The sequence below is a fragment of the Dermacentor andersoni genome, chromosome 10 (assembly GCF_023375885.2).
Source record: "Dermacentor andersoni chromosome 10, qqDerAnde1_hic_scaffold, whole genome shotgun sequence".
Lineage (NCBI taxonomy): Eukaryota > Metazoa > Arthropoda > Arachnida > Ixodida > Ixodidae > Dermacentor > Dermacentor andersoni.
The window spans coordinates 38,832,345-38,853,361 of NC_092823.1; the positions used below are offsets into that span (position 1 = coordinate 38,832,345).

Below are 21,017 nucleotides of genomic sequence, written 5' to 3' on the forward strand. Positions count from 1 at the left end.
ATTTATCTGTGATCAGGGCTTTTAATTAAGGGATTTGAATTCTCCTTTACCATGGGGCCTCAAATAACCTGTTAAACTTGCGGTTTGACCCAATTCAAAATTTGAAACCGAACAGAATTTAAATTAGTCGTAGGAATGCGTATGCTTAACGCGATGAGCTCAAAATACCATGCGACACCGGTAAACAAATGCACTAGAACATCTTCCTCAGCTATTAGTGCATTATTCTATCGAGAATCACAGCTGAAGAAATATGCGGGCGGGGGGGGGGGGGGCGGAGGTTAGTTCACAAAGTCTTTTTTTTTATCATTAGAGAGTGGCTCTGGCGATTGCGTGGTCGTCTTCGCTAATAATATGTCCAGCATCACGATCGAGTCCGTCTGCATGAGTGCTTTTCCGAATAAGGACCGAGGGCCTCGAGAATGTAAGAATTTTATTATAATGCTATTTCTTATCGCAATTTGTCAGCGAATAGTAAGAATGGCGGATAACGAGTTATGAAAAGAGAGGAATAGAAGCACGCAAAATTGATCTTTACATTAGGCCAGCCCATATCCCCTTGTTGGCTTCATGCCTCGTAAAATAAGGCACTGTGGGATCAACGTGATCTAAGCCCGCTAGCGTGACTTCGCAACCTTTAAGACCTGAGCCTTGTCGTAATCTCGAAGAGGCTGATGCTGGCGTAACCCTACAGTCTCGACCAATGCGTGTGCGAACTACGAATGACAAAGCAGGTGAAACATCTCGATAGCGTAGTAGTAGCAGTGGATGAATTTATTTACAGAAAGACAGAGAAGTCGACCCGAACTTGAGCACCCCTATCAAATAATCTCATATCACACCTGTGCCACATGTACAATAATGCCGTATGGTCATATTAGAAAACATAAATTTATTGTCTTATATCTAGCCCTAACCTGCTTCCCTGCACTAAGAAAGGAAGAAAAAGGAAACGAAAGAGGGATGAACGAAATCCTCTGAAGCGGGTCATATTGAAAGACTAGCGCTTGGTTACCATGGCTCATTAACCTTTTAATTAAATAGAAATGCATTATCCGTTTCCATTCTGGTCTAACGGGAATGGTGCTTCAATGGCCTTAATTCAATCCGACTGCACCTCGGGCTCAACAGAAGAATGCCATCCCCACTGCACATAGACATCATAAATTTTGAACACTCTCACGTCTTCCTAGTTCTCGGAGGTAGTTAAAGGGTAATGTAGAATAATGATTCACAATATAGTGCACACTGTTTTCTAAAACCATCCGCCTGTCATAACAAAAGCAATGCGTTCTGAAAGCTGTGAGCTGGGCGCTTGTTATGCGGATCTGGTCGGCGACCTGCTTCAGACGCCTACACATTCTATCGATGGCCTAACTACGAAACGCAATTGATGGATGTGAAGGCTTAATGATGTAAGCGAGCAGCTGCTCACCGTCGTTAACAAGATCTCTTCTCACACGTAGCACGCAGATACTCCTCCGGGATTATCCACACAGAGTCAGGCTTTCTATGAACCATAACAACGCTCAGGTTTATCACAGCTTCTCCTTCAACATGATCTCCAGGTCATTCGTGCAAGGCACCGAAAGAAGTAACTTCTGGATGAACCGCGTGAGGGGTTTAGTTCCTGGAACACTGCACGAAAACGCAACGAACACAGTATAGTACACAGCACCGGCGACCAGCATGGCCAGAATGACCACGTACTGCACGCAGTCGACGGGTCTCAGCAGGGGTATAACGACCAGCGCTACAGACACGAGGAACTTGACGACGGCCAAGGGCAGCGGAACGGCGTAAGGTCTGTGGGCGTCCTTCATCGTGTGGCGGAGGCCGAAGAGACACAGGAGCACCACAATCTCCCATACATTTTCCAGAAACACAGATCCCTCGATCAGGTACGAAATGGAACCGATGAAAGTGAACGCCAGGGCCAGACTGCCACGGAGCATGATCGCGGCCACTGGTGTCGATGTGTGGAGGGTGATGCAGGAGAAGACCGGTGCTAGGTGTCCCTGTCTGGACGCGGCTAGGATGACGCGGGCAGAGCTGAAGAAACCGGCGCAAAGCGTGCCGAACGTGCTTATGGAAACGGCGACCGGTATGATGCCGGCGGCATTGCCACCCCACGTGGCAGCGGTGAAGGACACGGCGATGGCTTCGGAGGTGGCGAAGGTGTTCGGGTCCAAGACGACGAAGTAGGCGACGTTCGTCAGCACGTATATGGCGGTCACCGCTAGGATACCAATCAGGGTGGCCCTCAGAATGTTCTTGTGTGGCTCAGTGACCTCTTCAGCGATTAGGCATATTTGTTTCCTGGTAAAGAAAATGACAGGCTTTGTTTGCAATTAATGGGCAACTGATTGGCACTGAGCGGCAATCGAACGAGGCTTTCGAGTCTACAATTATACACCTTCCACACGATTAATTATGAAGTGCGTTGACATCAAGTACATAATGAAACACTTATAGTAGCCTAATACCTGATGCATCCAATAGAGGACTGTTAAAGATTGCGAAAATTTTCATCAGAACTCTCAATTAAGTTATAAATATATTCATTACTTGCGTGCAGAACGTTGTAAGGAATACACGTTCTGTATAAAATCAGCTGTCTCGTCGTTGCGAACATGGCCTACAAGCAGAAAAGAACGCTAAACAGCAGGACGAAGAGAGGGACACAGACCACAGCGCTAACATTTGGTTGTTGTTCAACGCTGTGGTCTGTGTCCCTCTGTTCATGCTGCTGTTTAGCGCTATTTTGTGCTTGTAATCATGAACCAACCAGCCCAAATGCGTACTATGTCCTACAAATTTTCAAGCTTGTGAAAACGAGCACTTCATGCCACAAGCAGATGTTCAGTCTGTCTTTGCTACGAAATGAAACTCAGCCTCATAGAGTGTGCTTTCATTTTTGAAGCGCGACTCACGCAGTAGTACATTTCTTCTCGAAGACGAAAAGATAATCATACACTTAAAATACCTTGCCTTCCATAAGCTTGTATGTGTAATTGTAGAATCCCTCTAGAAGAAACAATAATGCCTTTCACTGTACATTTGCGACAACGAGCCAAAGTTTACGAGAGAGAGAACTAAATAACTTTATTGTTGTAAAGTTGAAGGGTGGGGCCATTAGTCAAGGGTTGCAATGGCCGTGACGATTTCGCGTGCCCGCTGGACCAGCACCTGCTGAACCTGCGGGTTCGGGTTTCTTGGCACAGCCTGCCAGCTATCTAGGGCTGGGATGGGGTTGGTGTAAGGTCTGTGTCCAGGCGGCGGGGGCTGATGCTCAGGCGTCACGTGAATTAACGCCGGTTGTCCCCACAGCCTGGACAACGAGGGCAATAGGATGTGGCCTGAAGGACAAGGAAGAAATGGAGGTTCGGGAGCACGTTACCCTGCATTCGCATTACATCCACCACGTCCTCTCGAGATTGGGCCGGCTGTAGGGGGGGGGGGGGGGCAGCGGTATCTGAGCCTGCTTGGCCTATAAATGTCCCAACTTGCTTGATGGGAGAGCGCTTTCCGCGTCTCATCAGCAGCACTTCGAAGATTAAGGCAATTCTCTTTTGTCCTAGAGGATCTAGCGGCTTTACTAACATACGAGCATGCATGATGCTATGTTCTCATTGCTGGAACACAACATTGGCTCTCTGTTCTGCCAAAGTTGGTGAATTACCCAACTGTGAGCGTTAATCGGATTTATGAAGAACCGCATGAATGCCCGGAATGCTATTTTCGGTCAGTATACAGGCTACTTCGGGCTTATATAGGATGCCCCACTTAACTTCAGCCAAACATTAAAGATATATTACGAATGCCACGTAGCTAGACAGAACCAAGGTAATGTTGCTTGCCGTTGCTTGGAGATACCCACATTATTTTTTCTTGCATTCGATTTAATTGACACAGTCTTAATTGATTATTCAACTTCTCAAGTGTTATGATTAGTTGAAAAGTGTGAGTGATAAAATTGTAGAACAACGCGAAAAAATCCCGACACAGCTTTCTGTTCAATACGTGCTAGATAACAGCGTTCCTCCAAGCTTGAAAGAAGCCCGAGAATAGATGAAATATTGCCGCGCGACTGGCCGATCGAAGCAGTTTGCGTACTTCGCTTAAAAAATGTGTCCAGTGGTTACGCTCACCATCCTCCGTACGAGTAGAGTGCGCCGTAAAATGCAAGGACGAGTCGGCTTGCGGACTCAGGCTTCCTGAACAATGCTTCGTCTTGAAAATGGTTGTCTGAAATGAACACCATTCTAGGCACATGCAGCTTTCACCAGTAATCTCTGGGCACTGCTGGATGTCATTGCAAGAACGGCGCGTTACTGCATGCACAAGGCCAAGGCAGTTTGCGTTCTTCAAAGGGTCGACGCAGTCAGGGCTACAAACACCATCTGACTGCTAAATGAACATGAGTTTATGGCCAATATCCTCTTTATCTCTATGAAAATGTTGTTTGACCTGAACTGGCTTGAAGTTAAAAAAATGTTATATAGTCCGTGGGAGACGCAACATTACAATTAAATTATGGGGTTTTACGTGCCAAAACCACTTTCTGATTATGAGGCACGCCGTAGTGGAGGACTCCGGAAATTTCGACCACCTGGGAATCTTTAACGTGCACCTAAATCTAAGTACACGGGTGTTTTCGCATTCCGCCCCATCGAAATGCGGCCGCCAAGGCCGGGATTTGATCCCGCGACCTCGTGCTCAGCAGCCCAACACCATAGCCACTGAGCAACCACGGCGGGTGGCGCAACATTACAGTTAACAAGCAAATCTCACAGTAGCGTATGTAAAATTTGCATTTGCATATAATGCATATGTAGAATCAATGAATGATTTTGACCAAGGCGACTTGGATGATGTGAAATAAACATTAATAAAAGATTCGCGGTAATGGTCCAAAGTTGTTTGTGCAAATTGGGCGCTTGTATAAAGAAAATTATATTTCGCGGCTTTAACAACATTAAGTCAATTTATGAGAGAATGACGTATTGTTGATTTATTTCACAACTGTATATCGACCTTAGATATGAAGATTGTGCAAGTAGGTCTCGGACTGTACCTAGAAGGTCTTATTATTAATGCATAAAAATGAAAAAATGAAAGAACAAATAAACGCAATTGAGCTTCTAGCTCTACGTGATTGGAAGAAACAGAAGCCACGCGGTTACCGGATTTTATTAGTGATAGCCACTGAAAGCAGTTACTGGTTTAACGTAATGATTGCTTACTCTAAAGCTGCGTAAGTTGTCCTAAGTCATAGTCATAAAGATTACTAGGCTGGACGCTGCACTATACATTAACACGAACCTCATTGGAGTGAATCTTCATAAAATAAATTTAAAGCAACGATAAAGCTATGAAGAAATCACGCCCCTCAGAAGTACGTTCACCTGCTTTACGTACAACTCTGCCGGGCATTAGGGATGCACCCGTGCTGTGAAGGACAACTAAAAGAAGAGTAACGGCTGGAGATATTGCTGTATAGTACTAATAGAGAGAATAACGTTGCAGCTTACTACACCAACTTTACCATGGTGTGGATTTGAATGAGCCTGAGTAGTGAACTGGCAGTCCCCCTCCCTCTCCCCGAAAATAGAAACGTAAAGAGAGATGTATACGCAACGTTGTGTCTACGCCCACTTTGCCAGTGTTGCATGTATGGTTACATTGTTGGCATGACAGTACTTTTTTTACATTGGTAGGCCGGAAATTTATATTTAGGAGTAAGAGGAATGAAAAAATTGACAGCCAAGCACGACACAAAATATGACATTTCAAACGCCCCACATTATATAACAATTATATAACTTGATTGAGCATTGCGCCTTATAAAGTTATAAAGGGGCACACAACGTTTACTTGCGAACCTCAATTACCATGTACTACACTACGCAAATGAGCAGAAATATAGCTCCAACTTACCAGTAACTTTGAAAGCGAATACTGCTCCAGTAATAATTACTGATATCAAAATGAGGCACTTTATGCTAGAGAAGATGTCTTGAACTCTTGCAGAAGTCTTCACAGAGAAACAGTTGACGGCAGTTGCTAGAGCTGTGGAAGAGAGTAAAATACAGTTTAGCGCAAATATTTGAAAGTTGGTGTTTCAGTGCGAGAGATAAAACTAAATAGTGTTTTATTTAACCTTTTGCTTGCTATCTCTGAGAACCGGCGTTTAGAATATTCTCATTCAGTTATTGAGCTTTATACCCAACGATATGAAACTTTCGCTCACTGTCTTGCAGCCTCTGAATAAGTTTTTATTTCATGTGCAAAAACCTCTGTTAATAATGATGGTACAGTAAAGTGTTACTTCTTAGTTTGGTACTAAAATATTGCGTAATTGTGTAGTATAGTGCTGTGACGCTATATGTTACGCGATTTATTGCGGTTATGTAACTTATCTATACTATTGTTGAACCGCTTTCCAGTATTGCTGGCAATGGGTAAAAACAAGTTAATTGTAATTGCAATAAGAGTTCATAAAATTATGTGTGACTGAAGATAAATAAAAGTTCGTCCAGTTGAACACTGTTAATTGCTGATGACCTTTCGGGCTACTTCGTAAGACGGGAAGCTGTTGCATGCATGCATGGAGGAAAGAACGATTTGTATGAGTAATCAAGTGTGCTACGTTGCTCGCATAGGCTTTGTTATTGTAGTCATAAAAATTATGATTGATATAGTTGAGGTCTATGTTGGTCAACAGTAAAGACATCAATTACTGGTATAGTTGCGTTTTGCTTTATAATCTTCATCGTCCAGTAACTTCGATATTTTCTTCCATGTATTTGTGAATAATGAGCAACCATTGATCACATTCTTACCATCTAACCTTATAGGTTATGGTGCCAATAGATTGTTGCAAAGGAAGTTTGTTTTATCGAGATTCCATGATAACAGTCATAAATAGACTATGCAACCCACTTCCGATTCCACATGGAAGGGGCTAGTAGTCATAACGAAAGGTGTGAAATCTCTTTACCAAATTAAGTAAAAGAACCTATTACTTACTAACTTGGGTTAAAATTTAGTATACGCATTGTTTTTTTTCCAGTTCTTGCTTTTGTGGTATTTGATTATTCATTTATATTTCTTACTTCATTTCTTTGCTACGATTGCTTAGACCTGTTATCTCTCATAATTGTTCTTGAACTGGAAGTCCCGATACAGTCTGAATATAAGACCTCCTTCTGCCTGTTAATAGCTCCAACATTACTTAACCATAATCAATTAATTCTGGCGCCGATCATCATAGGAACCAAAGTTTATAACCACTACAAGACGAAGGCCTCTCCCAGCTACCCTTGCTACGCGTTAGTTGGCACACGACTATGTCAGGAAATTTGCTAATTTTATCACACGACCTTTCTCCTTGACGACTGAGCTTGTGTATTTGCACCAGTCACACCACTTTGACACGCCAGCTTTTTGCGGGCTGAAGTGAAATGGCAATGGTTCTCTATGGTCTGAGTTTACGCGGTCCGATTTGAGATCTTGTGCGTCAACAAAGTACAATTCTAGCGCGAATCAATAAGACCATCAGGAGCTTTCGACGCGCGGGCACTTCTTTTCGCAAGTATAAATCCTGCACGGTATTTGAGTGCGTATGACGGCAAACTGTCAGGAACAATTGACTAATTTTAGCGGTATGTAAATTTGAAAGGATGATTTGCGCCCCTGAGGCTCTCTTGCGTCCTACCATGTATGCAATGTGCGACTCCAACCTTTACCCGCGCATGTCTTGACTGCATCGATGCACGAAAGTACGGTGCGCTTACTATTACGCATTTGTAAACTACACAGCAGGTTTACGACTGCATGCAGACGTGTTTAGAGCAGCAGCAGAAGAGTTCACACACGATTTGAAAAGAATGTCTTGCGACACAGAGGTTAAGTGCATATGAGCTTAATGACTCGCTAGTGAACAGAGACGAAAGGGGGAGAGAATTGCCCGACAGGAGAGAGCTGGCGGGGTTTGAGTCCCATGGGGGTAAGGAAACGAGGAAAGTTGCTAATATAATCTGACTTGGGCTCACGCAAGCCGTTTCACAGTAGTAGTTAATTATCGAGATAATCTGAATTTCAAATATCTGCTACACCAGCATTCTCGGTAATCGATACCGCATACGAGCAAGAAAGGAAGTTGAGCTGCTCGCGCCATGCGTGAAGCAGATTACCAGCAGTTTACCAGAGTGATAAAATAAGCCCAAGAGTAGGAAAAACAGTAGAAGGCCGCAGCTGATTGGGATGTGGGATTAGATGAGAAAACTCGCGTACATTACTTGAAAGTTAGCTGACGGTATCCGGTGTCAATCGGAGGTCACTGGGAAAGGCCTTCGTCCAGGAGTGGATGTCAACGTGGCTGGTGACGATCATTCTCAGTGATAATATGATCAATACAGAGGTGAAGATCAATACAGAAGACGATGAAGATGATCACGACGATGACATCGAGGGATAGAAAGCGGCTCGCGCGTATTCGAATTCTCTTAGAGCACAAGACCGCGTGCCGCACTGGTACGACTCACTAGTGAAGCTCAGCGCCACGAGCACGGTCGTCTCGTAGGGCGCTTGGCAGGTTGGATAGACGATGCTGAGCGCGTAGCTGGAGAAGGTCAGCCCCTGCAACGCGGCGCTCATCGGGTCCAGAACCAGAGAGTAGCACCACATCTGGAGGAACGGCACCACGTCGCCGAAGCGACCCAGGCCCTTGGTGGCAGCCGTCAGGTACGCGTAGTCTCCACCCGACGTCGGCAGAAGCGTCGCCAGCTCGGCGTAGCACAGCCCGCCTGCCGGAGGTGCAGACGCCAAGTCACGTGACCCGTGTTTGGCGTGTAAAAGTTCAAGTTCAGGCATTTGTCTGCGAAGGGTGTCGTTCGAACAGGGTGCAGTTTTTTTTCTCGCAGAAAAAAACGTCGCGAATCGCTTGAAGTTGTCTGACCACCCTAATTAGCCGGACGGTTTGTTCAAAAAAATTATGCCGAGTAGTGAACCAAAATTTGGAAAGTGGTATGGCTACAAAATAGACGACCGATGTTTCAGCGGCTTCCTCAACGAAGTAAACATGGCAACGTGACGGCTTGTAAGATGAAGCTTCAGCTGGGGGCTAATTCCAATGGCTTGTTGAAATATGTGTGAAACGCAATTAGGTTCTTAGTGTAAGCTTAGCGAATGATTTTTTTTTAATTTTGGAGAGAAAGCTGAATTATACGAACTCTCGTAATCACAATCTTGGCATAGGGCGCGCAATTGCTGACATGAATTGCCGAAAATTATTAAGCTAAAAAAACTGCAGAACATCTGCAACACCACAGCCTGGCACCAAAAGTAGACACGATGCTGTAAATTTCACCTGTCACATTATTGAAAGGTGGCAGACATGATATATAATCACAGAGAAAGCATGAAATCAAGATTGTTGGCGAGACTTTTGCAAGAGTCGCTTCCCAAATTATTGGCGCTGTATTTATAGCTGCGTAAAACAAGAATCTTGACCACCTTAAACAACTGTAAATGTAGTGTAAAAGTTAAGATGTTCACGTATTTTGCTCAGCTACATAGCTCCACAAATGATGCTTTAATTTCTGAAATGGTAACATATTTGGCAATATTTTGAAAAAAAATTTACTTCCTTGAGATAATCTCCCAAATTTCAGGAGTTATTATAAATATAGGAAAATGACTCATAAAATTAGGTTCAGGGGTTGCCGAAAAAGAAAACCAATTTGATTATTGCTTTATCTTGAGATGTCAGTTTTTCAGGTGAAGCTCCTAAGTAACGTAAAGCTTTTGAAAACCCTGTCGCTATTACAGTATATACAAAGATATCTCTGACCTTACTGCCATCATACGACAATATCTTGCGTAATTTAATGTTAAAGACAAGCCGATTTATTGGAGTAGTCTAAAAAAACTGATTGTTTCACTTTATGCATCAAATTACATAAAATATCGGTGAAGTTCCTTTGAAGTAGGTATATGGGCTCACAGCTAAACTCTAAAAAAAGAAATTACCCGTTTTCGCTGAGGAACAAACTCACCTGTGATGCTTAAGATTCCACAAACAATCCACACTAGCAAGTCTACGCCAATGGAGCCGGAGTTTCTGAATACGGAGCTAGGTGTAACGAAAATTCCCGAACCTGCAAAAAAGGAAAGGAAACAAAAAAAGGGCAGTAATGCCTATCGCGTAACAGAATAAACTGAGCACTTAGAAGGATTACAACTGACAATCCTAAAGGCTTTCCTTGGTAAAGTATGCGTCTATTTGGAACGGATGTACGATGAGTTACATAAATTTTAGAAATCCCTATTTATGGCACGTTCGCCGCCTTCGCACACGTATCCGAAAAACTCCTGGAAAACCGGGACGTTTCTAATTATAGCCCAATGGCAACTATTATGTCATAACGACAGTTACCGGCGCCACAGTAATCATAGAAGTCAATATTATTGTTACTTTCTTCTCTGTCGAGATATTTCCGATCTCAAACATCTTCTGGGGTGTATTTAGACTCCAAATTCCTTCCTGGACAACCGGTGACTCTTTGCAACATGCACTGGTACGTTTATGTTTTTGCGTAGACGTAGTTGCGTAATTAAGTCATGAAGGTTGCACAGTGTTCATCCCTCTTAAAGCAAGTTAGACATTGGTGAGCAGTGACGTTGGTAAGCATTGCTTCATTCTACCAATCGGTAAAACATATCGCTTGCTTCAATAACGCTTGCTCAACCCATACCGCTAGATATCCATACAAGACAAAGGAACAGATCGGCATGGCAATACTAAACAAAACTGCATTGCTTGAAATGCTGTATATACCCAACAATACACAATACGGCGACGCACTCATAGAATTCGGAGTCACTTCTCACTTTAACGAAGTTTGCGTCCATCTTTAACGAAGAACATCGCCCTATAATATGATTCTTTTTACTAAATACGGACTTGCATTATAAGTATAGTATGATGGAATGCACGTAACGCTAACGTGAAGGTAACTCACCGATGATGCTCCCAATAATAAGGGCGACTGCGCTTCCCAGTCCAACTTGTCGCTTGAGGGCCGCCTTATCGGCACGCGCTGCCGATGACGTTTCTTGAGGGGCAGCAGGTGTCTGTTCTTTGGCCTTACCCTCGGTTGGCGATTCGCAGGGTGGATTCGGCGCCTTGCCTTGTTGGACATTGCTCACTGCAGACCCTGTGCTCGCATGGAACCCATCGGTGTGCGCGAACATTACTCGTAGTGCACCAAAGGCGGGTGAGGAACTGGTTTCGGTGAAGACAATACACGGAACACCAGTGTGCTTCGCTTAGACTTCCCGGACGGTTATCACAAAGTAGATAATGCTACTTAGAGAATTCCTTGTCAAGGCATGTCGGAAATGAAGTTACAGATGTATCAGCCCCTCAACAATATAGGAGGCGGGGATATTCCAGTGGGAATTAGTGCTGCTCCGTTGAAGTGGTACGAAGATAACCTCGGTAACTTAATCTATGTCGAGGAGAACTAAAGCGTTAATGAAGAACTAATGTGCCAGTGAGGCACAACAACATGAGCTGGCTCGCAACCAGTTTGTATGTACTGTGAGTAGCGACTATATAAAGGCAAGAAGTCAAGCATGCTGCAGCGAGCTGTAAGGAAAGAACCGAAGTAAAACAAATAACCAGCGTAATTCCCGTTGTCGGCTGCTAAGGTTATGAACCCAGTTGCAACACAAAAAATTGACGATTTGCCATATGGCACATGGGCTCAATTTTCTTTTGATATGCCTATATACATATATACGCCGTGCATTTTTACCTTTTACAGATCCGCTGTATACCTCTACCATCCAAGGAAATTTTCGAGTCGTTGGCGTGGTAAGCAAGAAACTCCCCATATGTGTGCCTATCCCAGAGAGTGAAATGCCCGGCCAACCCGCAGTGCAGATAAAGCAGGCGTTAAGCCCTCTCCATACGTAGGCCGATCACAAAGACAGTGCAATGCAGGGCCGACTCACGGCGGACGTGCAGTTCGCGATTAAGGGGCCCACATACACAGCTTCGCAGATCATCCTTCTTCACAGAGTGCAAGGGCACTGAGTATGTTTTTAAAGGTACGGTATTCTTGTTTTTAGAAATACGTAATGTAGTCGCGTCTTTTTAGAATGGATGAAAAAAATGATTAGGCATGTTTGCAGCCAATTACATTTTGTGGACATTTAGTTTGCTACCGAAAGAACGATTTAGTTTGGCCAGTGTAATGTTTTCGTATGGCGTTAGAAGCTTATATTGTTTTCGCACTCCCTTGTGTTTTGCGCCGCAGATATTTCTGTCCAAGGTTTGTACAGATAACGAATGCAGAGCGCTTAGAGGTAAAGATGTATTTCGCTCCTATTGAGGGCCTCAATTCTTTGTAGCGATGCAGTTTTCTTATCATGTCTCCTGTTGACGGTATGCCCGAGATAACTGTTGAGAATGCGCAGTCAACATGCGAATCTTGTTAGACGCTGCCAATTAACGGCAGGTGATTTGGAATTGAAGGTAATTACATACTCAAGCATAACAACAGCCTGTTCTACAGAAAGACGCGCACTATTCATGCCGTGTCGAATGAGACCCAATCCGCTGACGTTTATATTCGGGGTAAGTCGGTGGTTAGCGAGTCTTGGACTTCCAATATATTTAATTGAGTCCCGGTTGTGCAAAATTGTCATAAAACGCACTTTTGTGTGACTCACACGTTCACAAGCAGTTCTGTAGACATCTGAAATGACATCATGTAACGATTATTGCCTACATTGCTAATGCCATGCAATGAACTTCATTGAAGTATAGCTTTCACGCGCCTTCCAGTTTGCATGACACCGTTGTCGTTCACTCTTGAATTGAAACATCTAGGGGCCGAATCTTGTTCGCTAGTCAGTTATGGATTTGCATGCTAACGAGGTGCTTAAGTTGATTTTTCCCACATAGATCACTACTCTAATTTACTGGACAGAAGCACTTGCATAAATATGTAGATATAGTCTGTTTATATATTCAGATAAGACGCACCAAGCGTTGTATTCCATGGAGCAATCTATAGAAATGAAGGATGAGTGCAGGTTGTACCGTATTTTATTCCTCGCGTGAGCGTGGAACCTAAGCAGTACAATCAAAGGTTTGACAGTACGTCCTAGTTCTTTCATAGTAGCACTCTTCACAACTAAGCTTTCCACTCACTTGCCACCGTTGACCGTTCAAACTGAGCTGACAGGGTAATTTGTACTTTACGCCTGTGTGTCAAATTAATTAAAAACTAAAAAAAATTATGCAGAGGGCCAGTAGCTTCTGCTCAATGGTGGGACTACCGATCGACACACTGCCTTGGTATACTGTTTATGAGTTCACTTTCTCAGAGTAAGACCGACCGATGAACAGAATATTGGTGAGTATCGAGTCTTAGCGAGTCCAGCAGAGTAATATTTTTTGTACGCACGCATGCGCCAACAAAAAAAGAAAACGCGTATGAACACGCATGCCCAAACACGCATGCCCAAACATGCATGCCCAAACGCGCAAATAAAGATTTCTAAATTATTTAAAGATTCGTTGCGCACATTCTATCGCTGAGCAAAATGTTCCAACACTTCCAAGATCGTGCGTCGTACTTATTTATTAAAAGACAGTGAAAATAGGAAATAAGGAACGTTCATTTATATTTAAAACTGTTGCGCGTACTTTTTTCTTAAACATCTAGCGTTTGTAATCTCTCGGCGGGTGCTACGTATTAGTCTCGGTTAAAGCACGTTATATTATGTGTTATGTTACCGAGACAGCCCGAGGTACAGTATGTAGGCCAACTGGACCGACCTTAGCCTGATTCTATAGTGCGTGAGTCCGAGGAACCACGACTGAACAGAATCTTTGTGAGTCTGAGTCCGACTGAATTCACCTAAGTTCCTACGAGTCTGAGTGCGGGTGAGCTCCAAGCAAAAATATATTTTATTTTTTGAGTGAGGCTGAACGAGTTCAGTTAATTTTGCCGACCTATGGTAGGAACAACATTTTCTGAGCTTATAGTAGCAAGTGATTTGGAAAAACTCAGTCACGGCTGGTGGTGAAAATCTAATGTAATAAAGTAGCCTATATTGCAGTGTTGTTGCAGTACGAGTATTATTCTACCTACCAAAAATAGATAGTCTGCGTTCTGTAACCAACACGAGCAGTATGCCTCAGTGTTTTCTTTTAGGACTACTAGTCTCCTAATGTTAGTTTTTGATATCGTGCGCGAGACCAAACATGAGAATGAAAGACAGCGTGTTAAGTATAAGCTTAAGTCATGTAGAGAAATAATATCAACATCTAGAAAGAAAACCAACTGACTGACACACTTTGTTTCCTATGTGAGCTATATGACTGCTCAATCTTACCAAAATCTTTCTGCTATATTCATTCTAGTACGGCAAAACACACGATGATCTATTCGAGTAAGAGCATATACAGGGTGCCCCAGCCAACTTTAGCCAGAGTTTGAAAATATGCAAATGCCACGTAGTTGTACAGAATAAAGCTAATGTTGTTTTCCGTCGTTTGGAGATACTCAAACTGTTTTGTTCCTTCCGCCTAATTACATAATTAGCCTTAATTATTTAATAATCTTGTCAAATGTTATAATTAAAAGAAAAGTATCAATGCGAACATTGTAGAGCAACATGAAACATTCGCGATACAGCTTTCTGTTCCTCAGTACGTGCTACATAAAAGTGTGTTTTCGAGCGTGAAAGAAGCCCGCGAATGCACGCAAAATGCTTCGAGCGGGCATTTGGGCGGCAATTTTGTGTGAAATTGTGTGGAATAATGTGCGGAATTCACTTCCATTGAAACGTGGCTGAGCATAGATCTTTAGTGCGTTTGAGTGCGAGTGAGCCAGGCTTAGTAAAACTCTAGTGAGGTTGAGTTCAAGTGAGCCCAGTTCCGTAGAATTGTGATTAGTCTGAGTCCACGCGCAGCCCCGAGCAAAAAATAAAACAATGTTTGAGTGAGAATGAATGAGTTCATTTTACTTTGCCGACCTATGGTACTGGCAACGCCATTAACATTGACACTGTCCATTTCCCTGTTTCATGCAGCTTATATTAAATGGTAAGCTGGTCTTCCCTCATCAAGGTGTCAAGGACCCTCGAGCAAAAGTGGCATATCGCGCTTATTTTAGTTGCCCAGTTGCACGTGAAGCGGGAAAGCCGGAATGTGCAGTTATCACTTTCTCTTGCATCCTGTGTCAAGGGGTACGCTGTTTAAGATTCCGGTCACTCGAAGCTTGCCGACGTGTCTTTGGCAAACGCTTGGATGATGCTCATCTTTGCCGTCGGATGTGGACAAGGCATGAAGCGTAAACAGCGTATCAGCAAAAAACTTGGCATTGGATACGAATAGTGAAGTTGTAGCTTTTGCTTTGCGTCTGCTGGCCTGACGTTCCACTTGAAAGAGACGATATTGCTTTGGGACTCGTCAACGATGTCCGAGTGAGGGAAGCCTTAGCCCGGAACTACAGTTTATCGGTTATGGGACTTGTCTGACACAACAAAGAGAGGTCTCATTGTCATTCCATGTAAGAGAGAAGGAAGGAGAAAACTGTTACTCGTTGTCGGCCTCCTTTCATGGAATGCTCGATTGCTTTGTCCTAAATGTAAATGGTCATTAAATATGGTTCGAAGAGACCTCATACTTTCTTTATGTGTAAACCATACTTTGTCTATTTTCTTAAACCTACCACGGTCTTGTATTTCTTAGTTATTTGTGCTATCTGCTTTTTTTGTGCCAATATTGTTGTTTTCATGGAGAACTGGCTCAACTTGTTTTGGTGATTCTTTTCGTTTACTTGCGCTAAATATGTTGATTTTACTGTATCTATCTTTTGCGTTTGCTTTTCTTGAACTTTTGTTGTTTTGTTAGAAATCTACTGCAGCTGCTTTTATGAGTTGTGTACAATCGTTGAACCTGCAGCACTTGTGGCTTGGCCATGCACATGCCAGTTTGTGAGCAGCGCTTAATTTCCAAAATGATCTGAGATGAAGTCGTGCTATCATCTTCCATTTATTTAACAACTTATCCTTTGTCGAGAATTCCCAACATCTTTCCACACATAAATGTTTATCAGCTGGCCACTCTCCAAGCTCCACCATACTCCACAAAGATAGGCGATCGGGAAAAACGAACCACACGCGGGCATGTTACACAATGCGTTCGCAGCGCCGGCGGCTACCAGGAAAAAGCCGGACTCTTACATGGTCATTGCGCTAGGATTGCGCATCAAAGGCAATGACCAGGAAAACGCATTGCTGTTTATACTTGTGTATGAGATCTTTGCTACGCTCAGGCAAGGTTCAAAACCTGGCGGCTCCAGCGGACCGGTTGTCAAAGCTAAATGGATCACATACACAGTGGCATCAAATAGATGACGCTGCTCGTCAGTTCAGCTGGCCGTCTTTTATTCGGCCACGTGCCCTTAATATTCGACACTGCAATATAATCCCTCTCTCTGTATACAGGTGCTTCGAGTAAGTCTCTGCCGCTCACTTGTATAAGCATTCAGCATATATGCCTGCTTTTAGTACTTTTCATCCGATTTCTATTTTTACACTACACGGCTTACTAAGAAATAATCATTTTCAAACGAAGAAAAAAACTGTGTCATGGATCTTGGACTCTCAATTTCTGTTTATGTGGACATGACCCTGGTCCAAATACGTTATTCGCGCATAAAGGACAAGCGAAACCAACCTTAAAGACAGGGTACACTTAGCGACAACTGGCCATTACAGCTCTACACTGTTAATGATGGCATATTTGTACTTAGTGGGTATAACGCAGCAATATTGCAATGCACAACAGAGGTAAAGGTCTTCCTATATCACAGGGAAATGCAAGTGTATGGAGTGTACGTATGAATGAACCAAGACCATAACATGTTTTTTTGGTAGAGCGCATTATTATTAATTTCCGACAATAAAAAGCATATTTCTTAACGAGGAGATCAACCGAGAAACGAATAATATTATCTAATTTCCACTGTAGTAAATATAATATATAAATGTTACTTTTCTAACCAGTGACTCTGTTGTGCCTTCTTTTCATAGCAAACGGAAAACGCAGATGTCCAACGGCAAAAGAAGAAGAAACTTTACTACTAAAACTGAAGGACGTTAACTGCTGATAAAACAAGAAGAAATGACAAGCATAACGATACTAAAGTGCGATAACTTACTGATACGCAACTGCCCCTGTTTTAGTAGGAATAACAAAAAAGAAATAAAGAAAGGGAAAAAGAGACAGGAAGAAACACAGAAAGCTGTAGGTTACAATGTTTCGCCAAGTTTGCCTAAGCTGCCTGGCTTTATTCCCACTCAACACAAATGGGCACAATGTACTGTTTGTACAACAAATCCCACCGGGAAGCTTGTATATATAACAATACCAGAATATGGAAGCTCATGTGGTAAAAAACAAAAGTGTGAATCTATGTTGCCAGGGAAGTTCAGGCTAAACATTTTCCGTGATTTCGTCAGTATTCAGATAAAGTGTTGAACACAGATCTGCATTGCCGAAACCTTCCGATAAACCGAAACGGGAAGCAAAACCATCACGTTGTTTTCGTCACTGGAACGCGGTGAATACGAGGCCACTACCATATATATAATATCTGTGTGTGCTCGACAGTTTACTACGACACGCGCATAAAGTGTGCAGTGAAAATATTCACTCACCCATCCTGCCTCTCCAGAAACTCTGAGTGAGTATCACTTGCGCAAGTTCATGCTTAGCAGCACACCTTTCTTGGCTTGCTTCACCTAAGGCAACGAAGATCGCGTAACACAAGTGCTTGCCCTTGACTCATCGCTCCAAGCAATCTGCAACAGAAAAAAAAAGTCGAGAACATATGAATGTAGTTCCAGACATGAAGATATTGTGTCCAATACAGAAGCTTGAAACTTACCATCGTCGGCTCACCCATCTTGATGTGAACTTATGAATTCTTTTTGTATCCATTTATTTTTTCCTAGGCGTTGTGCTATTAGAGCTCTTGAGAGAGGTTAGTATGCGCACTGCTTAGCCTTTACAGCTGTTATGGCTTGCTTGTGAGCTCAATCGCTGTCTGCGGTTCTGCTTGGCTTTGAGCATGGTTCAGGTTGCATGATAAGCCGGTTCACTGGCGGTGGCTTGAGTGGGCGAGGGTGGTGTGTGGCGCCACGCCGATTGTGTAAACAGAAACAGACGCGATTAACGGGTGCCAACAGAATATCAATGCTTCATTTTTCTGAGCAAACGACGCCGGTTACGGGAGTAACTGGAGGTTGCATTGTCTCTTAGGCTTATGCAACCTTTTCCCAACTGGCCCTTCATTTTGTTGACACAAACGCACCCACACTTTCCTTCCCTTTGGCCCACTAAAGGCGAACTCAAGGACACTCGCCAACACACAGTAAGACACACACAAACACACAAACGCGCTCACCTCATGATTCTTTAAACTTTTTTCTGTATTGTCCCCTCATCAATAACTGAGGTTGCGGCTTCATGATCATCGAAATGTGGTAATACATTGAAACGGCTAGCAATTTGGAACATGGCAGATACTACAAAGGAGTCTACAAACGAGTCCACAAATGAGATTGACGACATAGCCTTGCGTGCATGCTGAGGGATGGCGTAGCTTCTTTTGTTATGTTTTAGTGGAGCTTCAGGCATGAAAAACTGCTACGCGTCCGGCCTTGTCCTGTTAAAGCAGCTGGAGCGATTCCCTTATTCAAGCCGCGTAATGATCCTGTACAGCAGTGGGAAAGCCGGATGGAGAAACCAAAACGGAGAACAAATGGGCTGCTGCTCTTCACGGACGACTGGGGACGCAGTGCTGAGCATAGATGATAAACACTGAGATACAAATCAGTGAGCCGATGTGGGCTAAAATTATCGCCGCCATTAGTGAAGGAAATTTTGTATTTTCACGCGGGATACTTATTGACAGTTTTTTTTTTTCAATGAACATATTTTCACACAATGTATATGTAAGGCTCTTTAAAACATTGAAGAATGGACAAGTTAATGTAGCTTTTTTTGCGAAGCAGGGGATGTAGAGGGAAGGGGGCTTTGCGATGTCTCACTGCTACACACGGCATCCAACTGAAATTAACATATAGAGGACGTCGATGCTTGATACAAATTGCAGATGTGATCTCGGAGGCCTGATGGTATTGGTGGAAACGTTAGAAAATTCTCGTAAATCATGCACCTAATAATGTTACATTTGCCAGGTTCTGGCTCGCTAAAGTCCTTTCCGGCACTGCGTTCAAGTTCGGTACATGTACGGCGAAACTAATTAGATGCAGGCAGAAAAAGCACGGGCTTTCTTTACGGAGACGTATGAACAAAGGCAGTTTAAGGTGTCCAGTGACCGCAATAGCTGATGATAAACAACTCCAAATACAGTCTAAGTGAATTCGCAGAGCTCGGATGCACCTTATCGAGATTATATATGTCAATAAAGCGTTTGTTTTCTCTCATTATTGTCTCAAGAAGGCTTTTGGTATCATAGATATGTTGATATAAATTCTCAGTTCCCACGTCACAGGCTAAATTTGTGCCCAATAAATGGTCACGCGGTCACTGTTGAGCTCCGGGAAATTATTCGGAAATGCATTCAGAATGCACACACGGAAATGTGCCATTACAAACAGAGAGATTTTAAACGCTCAAATCAAGCAAGCAGGGGAAATCGGCCTGACTGTAAGCAATAACCCGTTACTGTGAGGTCGGTATTTAAAGCATCTATCATCAAGTAGACTGCAATATCACATGCACTAAAATGCCAGACGCCCGAGGAATGGTTAGAGCTTAACTCTATTCAAGGTCCTTACATGATATTAACAACTTTTCCAATCTGCCTTAAGGCTAAATCTGAACACGAGAGCTTCGAACACAAGTACCTGTCGAAAGAACTAAGGGTTGATGTTGAGCGAAGTCCCTCTAAAGCTCTCGGCGAATAGAATACGTGTTGCGTCCGCTGATTATTCTTAGTTTATACTAGCTTACAGATCGAAAGTTTCCGTCGCGCTGTTCTGCCTTCGCCTTCATTCTCGTATGTCGCAATGTAATAATGCCTCGATAAACAGAACTTTCGTGCATCCACACAGTGGTCAGAAGGAACACGTCTACTCGGACGTAGTTGTGCGCCTTGATCTGCAAGATCTTTCCATTGTGTCTAACGGCTCGGCATTGTTTGTGTCCACATCGAGGCCGAATCGCGTATCAACCATTATCCAAATGGTTCGATTTGAAAACAAAGAGCCTTCCGCAATGCTTCCCGAAGGTGGAGCCATGAATGGAACGTCGAAAACAACTAATGCTGCTTTCCTCTGAGTAGAACACTGATGCAAGTTTCACGAAACACAACTAAGTACCCGCATGCCAATAAGTTAGTTTCGGCTCTATCACCTTTTACGAGCTCGGCCTCACTCCTAACACGCCAACGCTACCCTCCGCTTCGCTGACAATTCTCAATCCACGCAGCATGCAAATGAGAAGATACGGATAAGTTGCGCTTAAGAGAACACTAATCAACGTTTAGTCGAACCAGCTCGCCTGCCCACTCGGCTAATTTCGTTAAACATAAAATGCCCAATGGCCACTTACCATGATCCGAGGCGACGCACGATTGACAACCGTGCAGCTGGTCGCAGAATGTCGGTCACTTCCGATCGTCTAGCTGTACATTTCACGGTGGCTTACACTCGCATTGCCGGCGGCATAGAAAAAATGCTTCAGGGCCGGGAAAGGGAACGCGGAGGCAGTGAGGTGGAGGCGTACAAAGAGACGTGGGTGCAAACAGGTTTGGAGAAAGCGAATACTGCGAAATGTCTGCCGGGGGAAAAAAAGTCCTGGCGCGGCGGTCATTTGCTGTTTGTACATTTCCTAGCTTTTCTTTTTATCTCGTGCTTCCCTCGTACCTACCTGCGCTTCTGTTGGCCTCGGCGCA

The 21,017-nt window shown here is 43.5% G+C and overlaps 2 protein-coding genes across 5 annotated transcripts in view; both read right to left on the bottom strand.

The window, feature by feature from the left end:
* Positions 1–748: 748 nt before the first annotated feature.
* Positions 749–20,775, bottom strand: LOC126519287 (b(0,+)-type amino acid transporter 1-like). Of its 4 annotated transcripts, none has more exons than XM_050168915.2 (8): positions 20,675–20,775; positions 17,752–17,895; positions 11,028–11,222; positions 10,062–10,163; positions 8,550–8,810; positions 5,941–6,072; positions 4,152–4,248; positions 749–2,319 (listed from the first exon to the last, which is right to left on the bottom strand). In XM_050168915.2, exons 2-8 carry the CDS (start codon positions 17,753–17,755, stop codon positions 1,539–1,541), a joined length of 1,572 nt encoding a protein of 523 aa, XP_050024872.1. In that variant the 5' UTR covers positions 17,756–17,895; positions 20,675–20,775; the 3' UTR covers positions 749–1,538. The 4 variants fall into 4 exon arrangements, with proteins under 4 accessions (XP_050024872.1, XP_054921275.1, XP_050024870.1 ...); XM_055065300.2 differs by lacking the exon at positions 20,675–20,775 and adding an exon at positions 17,982–18,310; XM_050168913.3 differs by lacking the exons at positions 17,752–17,895; positions 20,675–20,775 and having other exon boundaries at positions 11,028–17,734.
* Positions 17,879–21,017, bottom strand: part of LOC126519311 (b(0,+)-type amino acid transporter 1-like) — a 28,776-nt gene continuing 25,637 nt past the window's right edge. The window contains exon 5 of the mRNA XM_050168936.3: positions 17,879–17,895. Coding sequence (XP_050024893.3) covers positions 17,879–17,895 — 17 coding nt within the window. The remainder of the gene's footprint in view (positions 17,896–21,017) is intronic.